The following is a 21,668-nucleotide window of genomic DNA, read 5'->3' as shown; positions in this document are numbered from 1 at the left end:
GGAGGGATATCGCACACATTCTCATCCTTGCCCGAAGCATTGACACATGGGAAAGCTTTCTTTAGCAGAATCTGGGGTTCAGGTTTAGAGATCTGTAAGGAAAGAGGGGGTAGCGGGGTCGATAACCCTGGGGGCGCCCACGGGAGAGGCCCCCCTTCTCTGCAGCTGTGGGGAGGGGCTCTGCGGCGGGAGCGAGAAGGAGGGGCGCTGCAGCACGGTGGGCGGGCCAGAGGCGGGGCTCTGTGGGCCTTAAAAGTCGGTGCCCGCTCGCTCCTCTCTGCCTCGGCCACCAGCACATCCCGGTGCATCCTCACAGGCGCAGCAGCCTTCCTCTGCGGCAGCCGCACCTCGCCACCCGGCGTAGTGCTGCAGGCTCGCCCGAGTTGCCGCTTGCTGCCTCTTTTGTCGCTGCCGCGGGCCGCCCTGCGGACCGTGGGCTGCGCCGAGGCCACCCCCGATCCTGTACCGCTGTAGGCGCCTCGGCGCGCCCTGTGATCCGCAATCCTGCGGCGGGCGGCATGGGATAATGCGGCCATGGTGCGCCGAGATCGCTTGCGCAGGTGGGTGCTGCCAGCCGTGCCCGGAGAGGGGGTGTGGCCAGCCCGCACCCCGGAGATGCGGGTGGCAAAAATTCTCACCCAAAGGTGGCTGCACAGCCCTAACTTGGAATCGCCTTCACTGATGATTTTTAGAACCAGGGTTTAGTCATGTGAGATTTAAGAATTTTAGGATCGTTGCATTACCATGGTGAGAATTAGTCTTTTTTGTCTGGGTCTTTGCTGTAGTATGATTTACAAGGTGGTAATGAAGCAACTTAGGAATCGCGAACCTTGGTAACGCCTGGGTGTCTTGTAGGATTTTCAGAGCTGGTCATTGTTGTGGCGTGATTTAGGATTTCTAGACCATGGCATGTGATTTAGGAATCCAGCAGCCGAGATTGCCGCAGAGCGACTTAAGATTTCCTGGTTCTGGCCTCACAGTGGTGTGGTTACTGCATAGGTGTGACTGGATCTTGCCGCGCTGTGTGGCCACGGCTTTAAGTGTTGTTTGGGAGCCAGAAATGGAAACCCCGGGGGACACCGGCACGCGTCCAGGCTCTTAAAATATTAAGAGAATTGTTTGCTTCGGTTTGTTGTGTGCACAGCAGAGTTCTCACTAAGAATGAATCAGGTGGGCTGGTTTGGCGGTATTAGATAAACATCTGTTTTTTACGTCATTTAAAGCAATCAGAAATCAAGGCACGTAAAGTTTGTTATGGGAGTGCGTTGAATTTTTGCTCTAAATCATGGTACCATTAAATAATGGGAATTGGACTAAAAATACTTGTTTAAACCTTTTCGTCCGATTGCTAGTTTGCTTGACTACTAAAAAAAACTCAAAATGTTGGGGGTATTTTTTTTACCAAGGTAACTAAAGCTGAGAATGGCTGGGGGGGGTTGCCCCCCCTTCCTGAATGGAGGAGGTGCACTAAGGTATGGTCTGGAGAGCGTGGGTGTGGCACCTCTGTTTCCCTGCGCACGGGAAGCCCCTGTTTGCTCTGCGGTAGGCGCCCCTCCCCGGCGTTCTGCTGAGTCACTGCGGATTCAGTGAGTCCAGCAAGGATGCCAAAGAGGCTACGTGAAAATGTATGAACAGGTAACAGAACCAAACGGGTTCTGAGGAAATGAACAGTAACAACAAAAGACACCCCCCCCCAAACCTAACGCTTTTATTTGCTTTTCAAGGAGGTTCAGCCGTAAAACTCGTTAGCAGATATCAGACTGAGATAAAACCATCCGGTTTTGGCACTGTTCCAGTCATTCTAGTATAGCCTCGAAAGGTAGAACAAAATCATTGTGACTTTATTAGACAGTGACTTTGGAGGTAGGAAAAAAGTATCTAAGCACTATCTAAAATTCAGGCAGGCAGCCGCGGTTCCTCAGGGGGTGTCAGGTCTTACCCACCATTTCAGGTTTACTTATAGAGAGGCCCCCCTCCTCAAACCAGTCAATTTTGTGAAATTGCAGGTAATATGTTATATATAGGGTGTACTCAGGTACAAAGACAGCCAGCCAACGAAACGCTTCCTCCAGGGTTCTAGAATTAATTTATTTGTAGCTCTCTTCCTAATGTCTGTAGCTTTAATTTAGGCGCTATCCCAATTTATTTAGAGACCCCTTTCCTTGGTGACCATGGCAAGTCACAGATAAAGAAAATGGTTTGTAATCCTGCCTTATTTCTCGCCTTCAGGAGGACAAATAATTGATCTGGGTCTCTGAAATCCAGGCATGGCAACCTGAGGACACAAATCTGTGCACCCCCCCCCCCCGACAAAAAAGTCTTTTGAGAGCTAGGTGTGTGGGGGGGTCTTAATTAAATAAAAGGGAACCACCTCAAGAGTCTGCTAAGAACGCACAGATATAATCTGTTGCCCAGACTTCTCAGAGATTAGATATTCAGGGTCAGGGCAAAGCTGCTTACTGGAATGCTCCCAGTCTCTCCCCCATCAGTTTCTTGGCCCAAATGCAGATAGTGGTGCCAAATGGGGATTCACCTGACCAGAGGATGTGTTAAAACCCAGGAGCAGTTCTCTGCCTAAGGCCATGTAGTAAGTTACATATATACTTGGAAGAAATGGTGGTGAGCGAGTACAGTGACTGCCAAATGCCAAAGGATAGTGGTGTTTATCATTCTTGGTAAAATTTATGCCATTGCCACCTAGGGTGGGTTGGGGAGGGGAGGAGGGATGAGGTGGGTGGGGTCAAACCTCATAGTATCCAGGTTTCCCATCCATGTTCCATTCTGATTTTTGGAGGTATTCAATGTTACCTTGGCTGCTTTTTCCACAGGATGAGGGAGTGGTGGGTCCAAGTAGGGCTCCTGGCTGTGCCCTTGCTGGCTGCGTACCTGCACATCCCACCCCCTCAGCTCTCCCCTGCTCTGCACTCATGGAAGACTTCTGGCAAGTTTTTCACCTACAAGGGACTACGCATCTTCTACCAAGGTGAGAACTGGGCTGTTGGAGGATCCCATAGACACGGGTCACGTAGGTTTCAGTTGAGGTACTTATTTTGTGTCCCTTGGTCTGTTGCTCCAGAGTGAAGGTGGGGGTAGAATTGTACCTGATGATAATTTCTTTCAGCCCCATTTGTATTTGAGAAATTACTTTTTTCTTTTGAGAGCCCCTAGTGCCAGGTAAGATGTATGGTATTTAGACATCTGTCCACACCTTTGTTCCCCCACCCCACCCCACTTCCGAAGTCATTTGACTAGTTTCCATGATTTGTTGCATGTATCTAAACCTGATAAGACTGATTGCTGAGAACTGTGATGACTGCTGCTTAATTACCACACTCGGGACATTGAGTTATGCTTGAACTTTCATCGTTTGCATTGTTCACTTAATCCTTACCACACCATTTGGAGATAGGTGCCATTAACCTCATTTTATAGGTGAAGAGACCGAGAAACACATTGGAAAAGACTTCTTTTGGGCGGGGGTCAAGAGCAATAACGAAAAATGTTTGTTTTTCGTAAACCGTTTTTCATTATTGCTCCTGACCTCCTCTCATTTGTTATAGCCAGGCGAGTAAGTATGCAGCTTTTTTTATGTTGGCTTGTTGGTTCTTTCCTAGACTTAATATTCAGTGTTACATCTTATTTGAATAGATTCTTCAGGCTAAATCCAGTACATGGTACTTTAATTGCTTTTAATTAAATAATTTTTGAAAACTTACTCCAAAGTGTTACGGCACTAGCAGTATTAATTTAAACCCAGTACCATTGGCAAGGTATTTTGTTGTTTGAATAATCTGTAATATGTCACATATGGAAAAAGTTCCCATTCTATTAGCCCATTTCTGTAACTGATAGAATTTCCTAATAGTTTGGTTTTTTGAGTTGCATGTCTTCTGCTATTACTAGACAAACAGTATAAGCTCAGGAGATCCACTGGGAACTGCCAGATCTTAGATGTGATAAGTTTTGATGAGGTACAAAGAAGTTTTAGCTTGTTATGATTGTTTTAACTGGTTTTGCTTTTTCATTTAAAATAATTTGTTTCAATATTAATATCAGCTAAAATATGGGAATGTCTCTCTAAAAACATCCAAGTGATAATGAGCAAACTGTTTAAGGGGTTTCATGTAAGGTGTGCCATTACAATGTAAGAACACAGGTTAAGAGCAAGCTCCTACAGCACTGCCGGCCTGCATTCTAACGTGGCCTTGCGACATAATTGATGTAGCCTTATCCTTTGGACTGAATTAGATCTTGGTGTTGTCAAGGCTGTCTGATTTCTCATTCTCCTCCTTCTAGATTCTGTCGGCGTGGTGGGAAGCCCTGAGATAGTTGTGCTTTTACATGGCTTTCCGACATCCAGCTATGACTGGTACAAGGTAATGACATTTCTAGGTCCTGCTACGTTCCAAAAAATACTCAAACTCAAGATTTTGGGGTTTTTTAAAGGCTAGCCCTAGAATTCTCTTGCAGATTCGAACTGCTTGATGGAAATCTCATTAAATGTAGCATTGCTTTTTATGTACTGTAAGGGGAGTAAAATGCTAACTGTCTAGAAAAGAGTGGTGCCAAATTAAAGGCTGGAGTTACGCTCTCCATATAGTAAATGTGGGGAGCCACACATTTCCCAAGAGGCTTACTAGGCCTGAGGTGGCCTCAGGAGATTTCCACCTTATCCAGGCTGGCATGTAGGCCTGTGTGCTGTTGGGGTGGGCGGTGGGAGCAGAATGCACACCATGCTTGCTTGCTTGCTTACAGATCTGGGAAGGGCTGACCCTGAGGTTCCATCGAGTGATTGCCCTGGATTTCTTAGGCTTTGGCTTCAGTGACAAGCCGGTAAGCAGCAGCTGGGTGGGGTCAGTGATGGGGGTGGGTGGGTACAAATGCAGGCTCTGGCAGGCACTGTTGACGTCATGTTGTCTCTGGCTTTCCTTTCCTCAGAGACCACATCAGTATTCCATATTTGAGCAGGCCAGCATCGTAGAGTCCCTTCTGCGGCACCTGGGGCTCCAGAACCGCAGAATCAACCTACTGTCTCACGACTATGGGGATATTGTTGCTCAGGAGCTGCTGTACAGGTTAGTGAGAACAGACTTCTGTCCTCTGTACAGATGTCACAGCTTAAGATGATGGGAAACTCAATTGTTCTGGGATCATCGGACCTTGAGGGGTCATCTTCAGCCCCTGCAAGGGGCTCAGAAATGTGTGTTTCTTCTTGCCCTGCTCCAGGTACAAGCAGAATCGATCTGGCCGTCTCACCATAAAGAGTCTCTGTCTGTCGAATGGAGGTAAAATTGCTTTGGTGGTAGGTGGAAAGTGGGGTGTAGTCTCGAAAAGCCACCCTCCTTTTAAGTCACAAAAACATATAAAAAATAACCTGTTATTATAAACAGACACCATACATAGGGCATCTTTTACCTTCACTGTGCCATGAGTAGTTTTCATGGTTGATGGTTTTTATGGAATACATTACATATTTTCATATAGAAAATAAAAGGATAGCCAAGGTGGCAGGATGACTCAATGGCCAAAGGGGCTTGTTGCTAAGTCTGTGGATATGAACTTGATTCTGAAACCCACAATGCAGGAGAAAACTGACTCCTACAGGCTGTCTTCTGACCTCTGCATATGTCTTGGCGAGCATATATACATAAGCACAGTAAACACGTTTTTGTTGTTTCTAAAGAGCCAGGTGTAGCGGTGCACATCTTTTATCCCAACACTTGGCAGGCAGAGAAAGGTGGCTCTGAGTTCAAGGCTAGCCTGGTCTACATAATGAGTTCTAGGACAGCAGGGCCTGGAACCCTGTTCTGAAAACAAAAACAAAAACAAAGGGGCTGTCACAAATGTGATTCTGTTGATCTGGCTGGCAAGCTGCATTAATAAACTCTTAATTGGTGGCAGTGCCAGTTGGGAAAGAGTCTTACCATTTTTGTTTTTCCCTGTCGTCATGATGCTCATTAATCTAGAAATGCCCAAAAGCCCCAACCTGAATGCCTCAGGGGCAGCCTGGGAGAAGAGTAGGATCTGTCCCTTCGTCAATGGAGAAGAAAAGTGATTCTTCTTTTACAGGAACCTGCCTACTGAAACATACATGTGTTTGCAGATGAGTTCATGATCACCACTGTGCTCTGAGCATTGGGGAGAGGTCCTGAAGGGAGCTTAAGTCTAGGCATTAGTGCGTTATGGAGGAACACACAAATACTCTCTCCGTCTTTGTACCTTTAAAATGAAGGACGTAATCCCACATGTTGTAATTGTCTATTAAACAGAGCATCTTGTAGTGATTAGCAGTATAGTTGTGCCCCAGCTTAGCACATGCGCACGCAGTCCTGGGTTGAGTACAAGTTGCTGTGCTGTCTTTATTCGTAATTCTGTTTTCACAGCAAGAGCCCCAGATGTAACAGTGAATGGGTACACAGTTTTATGGTGATGGCTGTGCTTTTACCTTATGTTGTTGGTAAAGGACTAAGAAGCCTCTCTTTCCACAGGTATCTTTCCTGAGACCCATCGTCCTCTCCTTCTCCAAAAGGTTGGCAGCTTCATTGCATAGCTCCTTGGTTTAGACATTTGTGACATTAAAAAAACTAAAAACAGGGGTTGGGGATTTAGCTCCGTGGTAGAGCGCTTGCCCAACAAACAAAAAGGCCCTGGTTTGGGCCCCAACCACCAAAAAAAAAAAAAAAAAAAAAAAAAAACAAAACAAACTAAAAACAAAAAACACTGGCACCTTTTAAAGGACCATACGAGTAGTGATGAGCCAGTATATTGAAATCTTCTTTATTATGAATTCACATTAATCAAGTTAATTTTTTTCCTCAGTCAAATAAAGCAGGCTCTACTACATAAAACCAAACATTTCTGAGAAATAAGAGATGAACACATATTGAGCAAAATACAAGTATATGAAGATCTGTGTCTAAGTATGACATTTAAATAAGTTGAGATCCTAAATAAGTTGATGACTTCATCAGTTATAGGGGATTATACATTTTTTTTTAGAAGAAAATAAAATAGAAGTTCTATTTTAGTTTCTGGTGTAAAAGATTTTTTTTTTCTTTTCTTTTCTTTTTTTTTCGGGGCTGGGGACCGAACCCAGGGCCTTGCGCTTGGTGTAAAAGATTTTATCTTGGGGATCTGTGAGCTCCTCTGGATCCCTGATTTTTACTTTCACTTCTTACCTGCAGCTCCTTAAAGATGGAGGTGTGCTTTCACCCATCCTCACCAGGCTCATGAACTTCTTTGTGTTCTCTCGAGGGTAAGTCATCCCAAAGACTGACTATGCACTGACATCAGTCCTGGACCACAGCTAGCCTGGGCTTGGAGGTTTTGTACAAGTTTGGCACCCTGAACTCCTTCACACAGTCTTACCTTCCTGTGTTTCTACTCCTTTCAGTCTCACTCCAGTCTTTGGACCATATACTCGACCCACTGAGAGTGAGCTGTGGGACATGTGGGCTGGGATTCGCAACAACGACGGGAACCTGGTCATTGACAGGTAAGACAGGAGCCCCACTCTAGGCCCCTGTGAGCCTCTCTTGGAGGGAGGGGCAGGTGTGAGATTATTTGTTCTCCCCGTTGCTGGTTTACTCCAGCTTGAGAGGCTGGCTAGGGATTAGGAGACACCTTAAACAGTCCTGCTCAGTGTTTTCCAGAAGTCAAGCATAGGGTGAGCCTTGCTCCTAAAGCACCTGGATCAATAGCTACAACTCTTACGGCTTATCTGCATGAAAATGACTCACTGCCTTTGGCATGTCCTTCTTCAGGCTTTTGGTTAACATTAAATGTTACAGAATGTTTAATCATAGTTTTGAAAGGATAAACGAATCTCTCTCAAGTACAAAGCTCCTCCTTTTGTCTGTTTTTACAACAGCAACAGAGTTGGAGAAGCAAAGGCTTTGGTGTAGATGAGACTGTAGCTGTTTTCTTGCAGTCTGGTAATGCATGCAACTAACTGCTCCTTCAGTTGAGGCTTTGCCTTTTGTCAGCTCCAGTGCTCTAACTGCTGGCTTTGCTGTGAAGTCTGTATAAGGAATACCCTTCCCTCCTTACTAACCCACAAAATTAATATTCTAATATAAGCAAAACTGAAAAGCAAACATGCCTCTTTAAAAAATTTTTTTCTCCCATTTTAACTGCGCTGGGGATGTGGAGAAAGAACAGTTAGAATGCCCCCTAGGCTGCAGTGGCTGCTGGCAGCTTCCAACTACAGGAAAAGGAGTCAGATGACATCAGTGGTGAAGCCCTTGTCCCATAAACTTCTTTACATGCATTTTTAGAGGCAGCTATCAATGCAGAGATTATGTAGTTTGGTCTTAGTTTCAAACGAGGAACTTAGGTTTAAAGAAAGTGTTTAAGAGTCACAGAGTGGGTTAGTAGTGGAATCAAAACTGAATTTTTAGACTCAAGTTTTAAATTAACCAACTTTAATTAATCCTTCTGGAGATCTCACTCCTGTGTAATAAATGCACTTATGTCAGTAGTCAGTATTATGTTCACATGCTAACATGGCTGTTTCTGTATGACGGATGACACTTGTGTGGCTCTGAAACCGTACTGATACCAGGTCTTGCTTTGCTCTTGCTGACTTGCCTGTGTTGTAGTCTTTTACAGTACATTAATCAAAGGAAGAAATTTAGAAGACGCTGGGTGGGAGCACTTGCTTCTGTGACCATCCCCAGTGAGTATTTGTGTATAGTGTTTTCTTCTTGACAGGAACATTTGGGGAATAGTGACTTAACATAATTATAACTCATAAGATCTCCATGCCAGATTCAGCAAATAAAAACATGCACTCAAGTGAATCTGAGTCTTCCATAGAAAACAGTTATGTTTGCCTAAGTATATGCTATATGATATTTAGGACATACTTCTTTTTTTTTGTTCTTTTTTTCGGAGCTGGGGACCGAACCCAGGGCCTTGCGCTTCCTAGGCAAGCGCTCTAACCACTGAGCTAAATCCCCAACCCCTAGGACATACTTCTTACCTTTACCCCCTCACACTTCAAAACAAAACCCCCAAACACAAACTGTTCACCTGGCCATTTAGCTGGCCACTCTATTCACTGACAACTCTATTCCAAACGCATGGTGGACCAGAGTGAGGGTGTAAGGGAGAAGCACTACCTATCACAAAGCAGCTGGCATGGCAGTATGGGAATCGCCTGCTATGGTAAATGTCCAACTGTTGGGACAGGAGGCCAGTAAGGTCACTCATTACTTGAGGCTGTAGGCACCGGTGCTGTGCCCTCTCTTCCACATTTAAAAGGAAACACACAGAACTGTGCCTCCCACATACTAGTTAGTGATCCACAAACTGTGATGGACTTCCGATGTGAGAAGTCAGTTACAGCAGAGGAGACGTCAGTGAGTGACGGTTCTGTCTACATTTCTAGGAGGCAGATCTTGAACATGAGCTTCTTTCTTTGGTTCAGGGCACAGGGGAGCAAGAAGGGACAAGACAGTTCCATTCAGAAGACTGACTTGTTCTATACATTCTTTAAGCTCATCTAACAAGGAGTGAGAATTTCTATCATAAAATTTTTAGTCACAATTTTATTTAATGAATGGAGGTTAATTTTAGGGTAGCAGCAGGAGCAACAGATGTGAGCTGTTAGAAATTCCTTCCTTTTCTTTTTCCTAGTTCATTTTATCTATGGGCCATTGGATCCTATAAATCCGTATCCAGAGTTTTTGGAGCTGTACAGGTGAGTCCTTGGAGGTCTTCCTTTTGTCAGTATTTCCTCCTGACAGGGCTGTTGGCACTAGCTACTGCATCTGACCTCATTGGAAACAAAATAAACAGACCAGTTAGGGACAGGGAGTCGTATTCTTGCGGAGAGGACAGATGAAGAGATCTGGTTATGCTTTCTCTGGATTCATACATCCTGTTCTCACCATCATGGCTGTCATCATTCCATTGTTAATCTGAGCCAGTTCACTCATCTCAACTGAGCAGTTATCAACAGCTCACCATGAGAAATGCCTCTTCATTGGTTGTTACTCCTTTAGGGTACTTACTTAGAAGGTGCTTATCTGTCATATAAGAATGTTTCTGACCTTCCTATGCCCTAGTGGATACAACCTGGCAAACAGCTGGCTTATAATCTTAAACAATCTCCTCATGAGATCAAGGAAGGTTCTTTGTTTATCTTTGCTTGGGCAGTGAGGTGCTGAGTGAGCCACCTGTTGATGCTTCTCTAAGGAGCTGAAAGTCATGTTTGGAAAGGACTGTTACAGAAGTGTTGTATTTGCAAGATGTTGTCTGTTAGGTTCTGAACAACTGAAACCACTTTAAGTGGAACTGGCCAGCTTATCTGCCTGAGGTATAGTTCCCAAGTAGGAGCCCAGGAACTCTGTTGGTCCTTCCAGTGTGGTGTGTCTGTAGGGCATTTGCGGGTCTTCCCATGCCTTGCATCCTCTCATCCTCCCGCCTTAAGTTCACCTCCATGCTGTTCTCTTCCACTAGGAAAACGCTGCCGAGGTCCACAGTGTCGATTCTGGATGACCACATTAGCCACTACCCACAGCTAGAGGATCCCATGGGCTTCTTGAATGCATATATGGGCTTCATCAACTCCTTCTGAGCTGGAAAGAGTAGCTTCCCTGTATTACCTCCCCCATTCTCGTATGTGTGTATTCCACTTAGAAATGCCCCAAAGAGGTCCTGGTCATCAAATACTATTCTTTCATAACAATCCAATTTATTCACATTGGTGAACAAACTACAGAAAATAGACAGCTGGAACTCACCTCATCTCTAAGGGTGACATGATAATCCTCTCGTTCCTCTGACAGCTGATCGAGTAAATAGATCTGCTGTTGTTTGGTGTTATTAGGACATTATGACTAATAACACTTTTCATTAATGTAGAAAGACAGAATTAGATATTCTTTTTTTGTGTTAAATACTCCAAAAAAAAAAAAAAACCCTCCAAAAAAACCTAAAACATAAACAACAAAAAAACCAGTTCCTGTGGACTTTATTAAAGCATTTAGAAATACTAATTCTGGCTCAATCCTAATTGGAATACTGGAATAAAGAGTGAAAGAGGAGCTTGCTATCTCCCTTTCAAGATCTGTAAACAGCTTATGAGAGGGAATATCTTGTCACACCTTAATGTTTAGTTTCATCAGCTGCTTCTAATTATAGACATTTTTGTTAAAACAGACATTGGCTTGGGGCTGGGGAAGTAGCTCAGTGGTAGTGTGCCTGCCTAGCATGTTAAAACCTTGGGGTTCAATCCCCAGCACTGCTCCCACCCCCTCCAAACCCCCCTCCCCCCAGCCCACTGAACCAAAATAGATATTGGCATAAATACAGTGTTCTGAGTATGCGTCTAAGACTGATTTGCATACTCGTGTATATATTTACAAACAGTTGGCCCTTGCTAAGAAGAAAACCTCATTATATATAGAATTTGTGAATAAACAGGTTGAAATTATTTCCTAAAACCACAAGGTATTAAGAACTTATTGCATCTGTGCCAGAGACGTACTGTTGTTTAGAAAGTCCAAGCCGAGTAAATAACGGCCTGCCTTCTTGCATCTCAGCTTAGGTGCATGCTCTTCCAGGGCTGAAGCGGAGGGGAAGGGACCATTGTGACAGCCGAGTGTCCACTGACTCTCTTATGATGGCTGCTTAGCATCCCACTGGCTGTTCAGAAAGGCTTTCTCACATAACTCTTGTACTTAGACAGGCAAGTTCCCAGATACTTTAAGAACAAATTCTGAAAGACCTAAGTGCAAATGGTGCTGAATACTTTTTTAAGCCACAGTTTTAACTTAGTTAAAGCAGCATTATTGATTATTTTAAATTCATTTTTTAAACTAGAAATTTCAAGTATAGCAATTTGAAACTGGAATGAATGAGTGTTTATTTTCTATTAATAAAAACAAACTGTGACAAAAATGGATTCCGGCTTCCCCTCCCCATCCACCCTTCTGGGATAAACTTTTCCACCATTGCCAAGAGTTTTCACACATTAAGTAACAGCATATAATGAAGCTAAGCAGTTGTAGAATAGCGTAAGTAGAATCTGATTTCCAAGCCCACTCAAAGCTGCACTGTCCTACCAAGGCTGAACGAGTAAGACAATGAGGAGGGAAGAAACACTAAAGTCCATGCGCAAAGACAGACATTTGTTTGATCTGCTGGCTCAGGGCCAAACACTGGATTTGCTTCTTCAAAGTCATTATGAATCTTTAGTGTAATTCTGGGAAGTTTGTGTCACTAGCCTAAAAACCACCAATAGGGAGGGCACAGCAACATCACCCTTCCCAGCAAGAACTTATCCCACAGAAGCCAAGATAACATCCACAGGTGTTCTCTCTCTGCTTCTCACAGTCACCTGCATGGTCACTCCATCTGCTAGGGCCAGCCTGGACCGCACCAATAAGTCATAGCCACCTCTGTAAACTCCTGAGAGAAAAAGTGAGGAAAAGTATATTAAGAACTTCAAAGAAGTTCTGACTAATGGAATTTATCATGTTTTGCCCATGCCTCCTCTCTATTATTTTAGTTCAGCTTTTATACAGATTTACAGAAAATTAATCCTACAAACAGTCCTACTTTCTCAATGTTGATATGAAAAACCAGGTACATGGAGGTATTCATAACACTGGCCTGGTGCACTCAGGCAGTGGTTAGTGGGGTGGCAGTGGCATCTGTTACAGTGAAGTGTTTTAGGCCGATGTGCTTCCTAAAGAATAGCCTCCAGAGAGCCTGTAAAGTCAACAGCTCATTCTGACGCGCTTTCCACTTGTTACATTACGAGATGACAGAAGCAGCCAGGCAAGGAGCGCCTATCCCTGGCCCTGATGGAAGTCTCTTACCTGCTAGATAGAGGGAATGGGAATTCTTATTCTCGGGTACTTTATCTGATCTCTCACATGGCTGCATGCCGAGAAACGTGATGATGTTGTTGACAGCGTCTGTGGAGAAATTGAAAGTAACAAGGATTAGAAAAGTTAAACCTGTGGGTGGATCTGCCTCTGCCCCGCCATGTCCTAAGCGCTGCAGGCGCACAGGGCTGTAGACTGGAGGGAGACTACTATCCTAGAAAATGGCTGATTTGGTCAGATGATTAAGACAGGAACCTTAAAACATATTCAGCAGAGAGGAGTTCTTTCAGAATTGCATGCATGCCTCCTGGGTTTCATACTGATCCCAGGCAGCCCACTGGCAGCAAAGCTCTTCTTACCTTCAAGGGTTTTTGTAGAGCTCAGGGCAAAGGTCTCTTCTTTCTCAAAGGCATCTCCCACCTCTTCCCAGGCAGCAGCAAAGTTAGGTTTTAGTATCTTCTGAATGTGGTCAGACACAGTCACTTCAAGATCTTCCAGCTAGTGGGCAACAAGCAGGAGTCAGTAAGTTAAAGTCCTCTGAGTTGACAATGAAGACAGAAGGCACTGGTCACTTATGATCATGTCTACAAACCACACAGGGCCTGGATCTCTTCTACACTAATGTGGTCTGCGTGAGCCTGAGGCTATCTGTAGGTCCTAGTATAGAGGAGCAAGAAGAACCTGTCAAGAGCTAAGTGTAGGCTCAGTGCCAATGGCTGGAGGTGCATGGTAGTCAGGCTGCCACACATAAGAGTTCTGAGCTGAGGGCAGATAGCACCTTCTAAACTCGGACACTCCAACCCTCCTTTCTGTCAAAGCTTTTCAGTCCAAGACTTGCCAATATTAAAATCAACCAAATGAAAGGTTGCCGAAGCAAAACCTATAAGTAAACTCAGTCACATTAAAAGTGATGCAATTATCTCTTAGTTATTCCCTTGGGGGGGGGGCAGTGAATTTTTTTGCTATAGTTATAAAGTGCTCCATTTAAATTCTGGCATGATGGTTGCTTTACAGAGGATTAGTCTAGGTCCCGTGAGTTTTGTCAGCTGTTTACAGAAAACATGCTCTTGTGACAAGAAGTCATTTAATGTTGCAGGGAAGACTCACCACATACTCATCATCATATCCATCTTCATCTGGAACTCCAGTATTAGGGTCACAGTCCCGGACTGTAAACTTCATGGTACAGCTAAAGGTGCCTGCAACTGGGGGGAGGAGCAGCAAACCCACATGAGTGGACAGACAAGCACACTCCCATCACTACTGAGGAAGGACCGCCTGTGCTCAGCACTGTGCTCCACATTCGCAAGCCAACATCTGTGCATGCCCTGTTTAAGGTAGTTCTTGAAGCAGCTTGCAAGTTGGTCAAAAAGTCAGTTTCACAAAGAAAGGCTTGAAAATATTTTTGTACTGTGCACTAGAAGAGTGCACAGAAGAGACAGATGACTTGACACTGTTTTGGTGTTGATGTGGAAAAAGGAGGGGGGTAGAACTTTTTGTCATGCTGGTCAAAGAGTCAATATTTTGAAAAATTTAGAACCACTCATTGCTTTAATACACAACAAAGCAAACACTACTAACAGCAAAGCAGACAGCTCATGAGATTAACACTGACCAAGTTCATGGTCTCCGTGCTGTCTTTAGATTGTGGACCCATAGAACACCAGGAGAAACTGCTCTAAATCAACCGTCAGTGTGCAGTGAGGTTTTACTGTTGAGAAAGTGTGTTTCACAATGGAAAAACAAATAGGTGCTGTATGTATCAGATGACTGACAGACATAAGAAATGAGTAATAAAAGACTGACAGAATTTTGGAAAGTAAAATTTTGATGTTCCAAACAGTTTGGAGGAGAGAATCTGGCCAGCATGGATGGAGGAAAGGTGTCTATGGGCTAGTCAGGGATCTGGAAAGGGCTCACATGCACACAATACTAGAAATTGAAACATTAGGAAGCTACTGTGGGGGATAAGCAAGAGAATAAAGGAGACTCAAAGGTAAACGCATGGTAGTGTGGGCACCAAGAGGTACCTGTAAACATTCATTCCATCCCTCCATCCATGCGTCCATCCATCCATCCTTCTCCCTTCCCTTTTCCCTTTATATAATTGATATATATGAGTAATCTATTCATGACACTACAATTCAATGCCATAGATTCTTCAATATAAACTTCATCAGAGTACTATGAAAGTTGCAGGATTAGGAGGAGCCTGAGGGTAAAATTAGAGACAAAATGAATGGCGGACAGCTAGATGAACTGGGACAAACTGGTGAGACTTTTAGAAGACAAGATTGAGGAGGAATGTGTAAAAGGAACCTTTGTGGCACAGTCCATTAATGATCTGGTTGACACAGTGAGGACTTGCAGGCAATCTGTCAAGGGCTACAGGACAAGCCAGTGGCAGTAATGCATCAGTATAGCACGAGAAGGCAGACACTGAGAGAAATGAGAGGAAGTAAGAGGAGCCCTTCAGGGCAAGAGCAGAACTTTACTATCATAAAGACTACAGCTTCATGAAACAGGAAAGGCAAAACCCAAAATGAACAAAGAAAACAGAACCTGCAGACCTCTGTTAAAGAGGCTTAAAAAAGGTATATTTTATAAGGACTTGCTAAAAATGTGAGCCAACTGTTAAGGAGACTAGTATGAAAAGAAGACAGAGTTGGGACCGTAATGCTGAAGCTGAAGGGGAGAAGGATGTGGAGCTGGGCTGGGACAGAGTGTCTAATTAGCACATACCAGAGTGGAAAGTTGAAGTTAACTACTGAGGGGAAAACCCTCAAAAAGGGATACAGATCTGAAGATTCTTAGATGGTTGAAGAAAAGGGTGTGCCAAGAGAGGGTTAAAGGAAACAGGCTATCCACTGTGATCCACATAGGTCTAGACAGAGCTGAAAACAGATACAATCCAGGACATAGGAGATTAAGAGTCATGAAAAGTGTGTTAAGCAGTGAACATGTAAAAAAAAAAAGTTGTTGTTTACCTCGCAGTGCTGAATCCATGGGAATCCTGCACACAGAACAGAAGGGATGCTAAAGAACAGAATACTACATTAGAGTTAACCTCAGATATAAAAGAGCAGCACTAAGGAATGGCAGACATCAAGTGAAAGTTAAGACTATTCTTGGGCCCCAGATTTGGAGGGAATGAAAGTGAAAAGGTAGACTGGAAGTAAAGGGAAAGAAACACATGAAGAAGGCCAACAAGCAGAGACAGTGTTGAATAGAGGGCTCAAATAGTAAGCCCTGGCAGAGCTCGGTGTACATCTAATTGGCCACATTTGCGCATAGAGGCCGAGATGAACAATACGAGGAGGAAGGACATGAACAGGAAGTGTTGGAAGGAAAGTGAACGATCTGGTTGTTAAGAAAGGGGAAGCTTATAAGGATTAAGATAAAATGACAGCTCACAACTTTATGGAGGTATTAGGATTGCTTAGTGGATGGTGTGGGCAGGTAGCTTGTTCTGAGACTAGGTTACTGTTACAAGATGGAGAATGAGTGAAGATTATGAGGAAGCAAATATATCTGAAGAATTGTGCATCTATGACTGACTAGAGTGGGGTGGAAATGGACAGCATAGCAGGTAGTTAAGATATTGCAGACTATTGCACAGTGAGCATTGATATTGATGACATGCTCTGTGTAGCCTGGCTGACAGTGAGTGACATGACCCCTATGCAGCCTTGTATGAAAGTATTACAGATAAGACAGGTTAGAATCTGAAGAAGGAAAAGTAGGTAGGTAGCATTGAGGGTGGAAGGGCAGCAAGTACAAAGGGTGGTTAGGGAAGGGCAATTATAGAGGGCCAGATGAGGAATGCTGGGGGAAAAAGTGACAGAGTTGAATTTGCAGTAGAGAAATGTGTGTTATGCTAGATTGCAACCAAAGATGGAGAGAAGAATGTGGGTAAGAAACACTGTTATGAAGGGTGTCCTCTGGTAATCTTTCCTTGACTGGCATCTCAAACAACCAATATGACCAAGATGTAGAGGGCAAGTAGTATATAAAAATGGGATAAATCTGAACTATGGCCAATTGCAAGGACCCTTAGACTAAAGAGTGGGGGAAAGGAGATAGAAGAGAAGACTGCTGAACCCATGATGACTTACAGATAGCCACCAGGGTAAAAGCACGTATGCAGGTAACACAAATGTCAGTGTCTAGGGCCATACAGGAAAAAGGAACCAGGAGCACTTAGGAAAGATAGAAGCATCTGAATGCTGGCAAGTATTGATAAGAAGTTTCTGGAGGAGAGCGTGGGAACCTCTCTGGGAGCACTGTCTGAAGGACCCTGATACTGGCAGAGAGGTAATGATGTTCCCAGGATGGAATCTGAAGGATCAAAGGATGAGGGTCTCAGGTCTTAAGGCCAGACTTAAAAATGGCATTGCAGTGGGAGAAGAATAAGGCATTGAGTTAGGAGAGGCTTTGGTGGGAGTTTTAGTTTAAGGAATCAAGAAGAGCTGGAATAGGATGAACCTGGATAGAACGACACCAGGGTATTTGAGTAGTCTGTTCATAGAATGGACTAAGAATACTAGGAGAAAGGTCGAACATTACGATGGGAACCTAACTCAAAAGTAAAACTTCACTTTTATTTCCAAGGTGAAATGGGGGTAAGCATGCATAGTATTAAGGCATGGGAATACAAACTGCTATAGAGTGCTGCTCTAGAAGTTACTCTGTTGTACGAAGGGGTTTTTGTTCTTATCTTTGAGAGGGGTGTGTGTGAAGGAGGTGTAGAATGGGAAAGCAACAGATGAAAATCAAGGTGGCTACTGGCTGGAAGGAGAAGCCCCTTATGTGGGTCAAAAGACAATATAAAAAGATAGATTAAAGTCCAGGAGGAACTGTGTGACCTAGACAATGATTCTGAGGTAACATGGTAATGAGAGAGACCATAGCGCCATAGAGATTTCTAGAACTCTCAGATCACAATGATGAGTGCATGCAAAACAGGAAAGTTTGGGTAAACCACTCTGCTGGCTTGACAGAGAGAAAGGCATGGACAGTGTTTCTGTAACTTCTCCCCTAGTTACAGACCTGAATCAGAAATCCAGGAAATCTCAGCAGATTGAACAGGTATGCAGAATGTTTAAGGTATGGTAGGAGAAGGGCAGGTAAGTGTGAGGTTGGATTGGCTGGGGTTTGTTAGAGAATCTTGTAGAACCAACTGAAAGAGAGAGAAGTGAGAAGCAATCAGAAAAACATGTATCAGGTAGGGGGGTGGTACTTGAGTGGAGATAAAATACATGAATTGAGGTTGGTTTAGAACTCTAAGGTACAGAATGTCAGGCCAGAAAGAGGAATCCAAGCATCACTTGCTTTGCAGTATACAGTCTAAAAGCAGTTAGCATATAAAGTTCTCCCTCCCTCCCTCCTTCCCTCCCTCTTAAACACACACACACACACACACACACACACACACACACACACCATCCACACCTACCACCACTGACACCACCACCATCATCTGCTTAGGAAGCCTGGTGGCAGTGAATTAGACTTAGTTTGCTAGTGATAATTCCCTTGTACATATGCCCGCTGTGGGTTGGGGGGCACACGTAGTTTTGTTATGGTCATAGTACTTTATCAGTAGGCTCACTTTCTATGATCAAGGACCTTAAAAAAATGCTGTGAAATATTCCTGTCATCTTCCCAATAATATGGGCGAGATAACTCAAGAACTCATCAGTTGGTAAGTAAACATTTCCAAAATATTTATTTATATCATATGTAGTTAGTATGTAATGTATAACAACTTTTTATTTATGCTAAAACCATCATTTCTGTGCTATAGTATGGGATCATTTTGTACCACCTACAAATGTGTTTCCTACTGAAAATTTTATTTAAAATAATTAGACAACTGTCCTTAAACATTTTATATTTAAAACATTCTTGAAAGTTTTTATGAGCCTTTTAATGATAGTTGTGAAAATGTGCTCCCCCTGCCTGCAAAAAGAAACTGGATAAAGGCTTCTTCAAACTCTGAATGCACTGTATTTACTATAAAAATCATAGTGTAAAATGTTGGTATTTACAAAGCAGGAAGAAGGTGGTATAGGGAGGTAGTTCTTAAAGGAAGAAAGAGAAGGAGAAGACTAAGTGGTAACTGAAAACAGGACATCGGAGGGGTAATGTTGAGGGAAGTATATATACAAAGATAGGGCAGTTGACAGGAAAGTTAAGAATTTGGGTGCATGTGCGTGTGTCTGCTTGCATGTGCACACGTGCCTGCTGGGGTACTGACTATTGGCCAAGGGAGGTAGATCACTGAATTTGTGGTCAGCCTGGTACCTCAACAAAATGAGGCTAGTGAAGCAAGAATGTAAGTTGGGAAGAGGACTAGGGGACTAGAGAGAGGCCGAAGACTAAAGGAAGGAGGGTGAAGTGGGAAGGAGGCAAGTGGGAAGACAGCCATGTCCTCAACTATGAGGATGGAAAGGGCTATGCGGCATAGTTAATCTAATTGTAAACAAAGGGGAACTTAAGAAATGAGCAGAGAAACCACCTGGATATGGGAAAGGACACAAACGAGAGGAGCATATCCATGCTTAGACAGCAGGCTCAGTGATATCAGAAAGATGTTAGAGAGCAGTGGAGGAGGGAGGTGGGAGGGAGGGACAGTGTCAAGTATTAAAGAAGAAAAGACAGAACGGGTAGGCTCAAGTAAGGTACATTGGAACTAAAGCGAGCCCTAAGAAAACCAGTAGATGAGATGAAATGTCCTTATAAGGTAATGAGAGAAAAGAGAGAACAAAGGAGAAGAGGCGGCCATGGATGAAGAGCACATAAAGTGACCCACATTAAGTGTTCTCAAGGAGGAGAAACAGACACTGAAGCACCCCTACATGCAGGATCTAGGGACCTATGATGTTGTATGTGACTCTGACGATACCGTGTAAGAATGAAAGTCATCAAACTGTCAAGAAAAGTGGTAGAAGTATGAGCATGTTTTATATATGAGCCCAAGAAAAGGTCGGTTTATAACCGAGATCTTATAGGAAGGCCTGAGTAGTATCAAGTAGTAAAATAATGAATGGAGGGAAAAGGTGGAAACATGCTATGGGGGGGGGTTCGTGGAGGAGAAGAAGGAAATGAGGAATAGCTGCTTAAGATTTTCAGGTTTCTTTCAGAGTTAGAAAAAGCCCAATGTTCTAGGAAGCATACGATTGCACAGTAGACCAGGTTGTGTGCAAAACAAGGTAAATTTAAGCATACAAAGAAAAACAGATATTGGTCTTCTAAAATTCTAACATTTAAAAAAAGTGTAAATGAGATGAAGTATCAATCATACAGTGTGGACTGTGGCAGGAACATGTAGTATGTGAAAAAGTGAACAGGGAGAGGAGGGAATTGGGAAGGTTCAGGGTCTATACAAGAAGGGGAAGCACTGAGATACTTGAGTGAGGAGATCTAATGGTCACCATCAGAGAGCTGGGGGCAGGGAATGGGGGAAAAAAAGCCAGGGAGGACAGGGGGCCATCCACAGCAGTGATTCTTAACCAGGGGGTGGGGGGTGGGGGGTTCCACCCGAGGGGGGGGGGGGGCACGCCCCCCGGGTAGCCTATCAGAACATCGGAGGGGAGCAGCAGTGACCTGCTCACAAACATTGACAACAACTCTACTCAGAAGATGGTTCTGATAGGCTACTGGGGGTCATGCACCCCGGTGAGAATCACTGGTGGGGGGGGTGGAGATATTCTATGGAGAGGAAGGAGCAGATGGAGGAGGCATCAGAGTCATGACTGTCAGACTGGGAGGAAAGGTCCTGTCAGTGCAGGAGGATGATAGTGAGCAACTGGATGCAGTGCAGAAGGAAGGTGTGAGGAAGGGTGAGAGCTGGGAGAGGGTTTCCTCAGGGGCAGGGAGAGAGAGCACTGCCAGCTGTGCTTGCTGCTGAGGACTGAGGTGGGGCAGTGAGGCTGAGAGAGATGGACGGTGACACACAGAGGTGATGGGGTGTGCGACTGGTTGTGCATGGGAGGCAGGGAAGAAGGAGAGTGGTGATGAGGAGCAAGAGATTCAGGAGCAGGAAGGGTAGTTGTTAGGGTTTGAAGTGCCCAGGAAGGAAGCTGTCAGTATATAATGATATAGGTTAGGGGAAGGGTAGGCATGGCTATGTCACATGGGGTAGACTATATGGAGAATAGAAAATCACACACTGACAGGAACAGAGAGAGATGTTCCCTGAGATCTTTATTGGGGTGAGAATCAGGGTGTGAAAGGAAACAAACAGGTTGCAGGGAGCCATGTATATGGAGTTCTAGAAGGAAATCCTAGGCCTGGCCTACAGGGACGGCTGGGTAGAGGGTGTAGACTTGGCTCAGCCGATTCGATGCAGAGGACCTTTGCTCTGAAAAGGTGGCGAAGCAGTGGGTGTGGAGGACAGGTCAAGCTGAGGGCGCAGGTTTAGGGGTCTGCAGAATACACCAGAACATCACAGAGAGCATCTGAAAGAGTTACAGATATTGAAGGTGTGACTTAAGGCCAGAGAAAAGGATCATTTGGGCCCAGGAGAAGGGAAGAGGAGGTGAAGAGTTGGGAAAAATGTGAGAACATGGGAAAGGACCACTGTGTCAGAATGAGAAAACAGCTAAGAGAGCAGAGAGTACAGAGAGTTCAGGGAAAGGTACCACACTACACCAGAAAAGATGGGGAGACAAGAGTGAGACAGATGAGCCAAGGTTGAGAGGAAAAAGAGTATGGGTAGGCCAGCCAGAGCAGGGAGCAAGATAGGGGGAGACACCTAGAAAAGTCCAGGACTACCATGTCAATGAGAGACATGCTGGGATAGTAATTGCTTTGAAAGAAAGCCCA

General features: G+C 44.2%; 2 protein-coding genes across 2 annotated transcripts in view; one reads left to right on the top strand and one right to left on the bottom strand.

Annotated features, from left to right (window-relative positions):
* Positions 1-277: 277 nt before the first annotated feature.
* Positions 278-11,907, top strand: Mest. The gene is made up of 12 exons (XM_032906802.1): positions 278-560; positions 2,829-2,983; positions 4,297-4,376; positions 4,756-4,833; positions 4,939-5,075; positions 5,227-5,285; positions 6,489-6,529; positions 7,185-7,255; positions 7,394-7,495; positions 8,601-8,677; positions 9,640-9,703; positions 10,465-11,907. The coding sequence occupies exons 1-12, from the start codon at positions 535-537 to the stop codon at positions 10,580-10,582; spliced, it is 1,008 nt and encodes a 335-aa protein (XP_032762693.1). The 5' UTR covers positions 278-534; the 3' UTR covers positions 10,583-11,907.
* The window catches only part of Copg2 (COPI coat complex subunit gamma 2), a 118,960-nt gene continuing 109,139 nt past the window's right edge, over positions 11,848-21,668 (bottom strand). The window contains exons 21-24 of the mRNA XM_032906801.1: positions 13,947-14,044; positions 13,199-13,337; positions 12,831-12,929; positions 11,848-12,417 (exon numbers count right to left, since the gene is read on the bottom strand). Coding sequence (XP_032762692.1) covers positions 12,287-12,417; positions 12,831-12,929; positions 13,199-13,337; positions 13,947-14,044 — 467 coding nt within the window. The 3' untranslated portion in view covers positions 11,848-12,286. The remainder of the gene's footprint in view (positions 12,418-12,830; positions 12,930-13,198; positions 13,338-13,946; positions 14,045-21,668) is intronic.

Source organism: Rattus rattus, chromosome 6 (genome assembly GCF_011064425.1).
Source record: "Rattus rattus isolate New Zealand chromosome 6, Rrattus_CSIRO_v1, whole genome shotgun sequence".
NCBI classification, from domain to species: domain Eukaryota; kingdom Metazoa; phylum Chordata; class Mammalia; order Rodentia; family Muridae; genus Rattus; species Rattus rattus.
The sequence above is the reverse complement of the archived record's forward strand: the minus strand, read 5'-3'. Positions and strand labels throughout refer to the sequence as shown.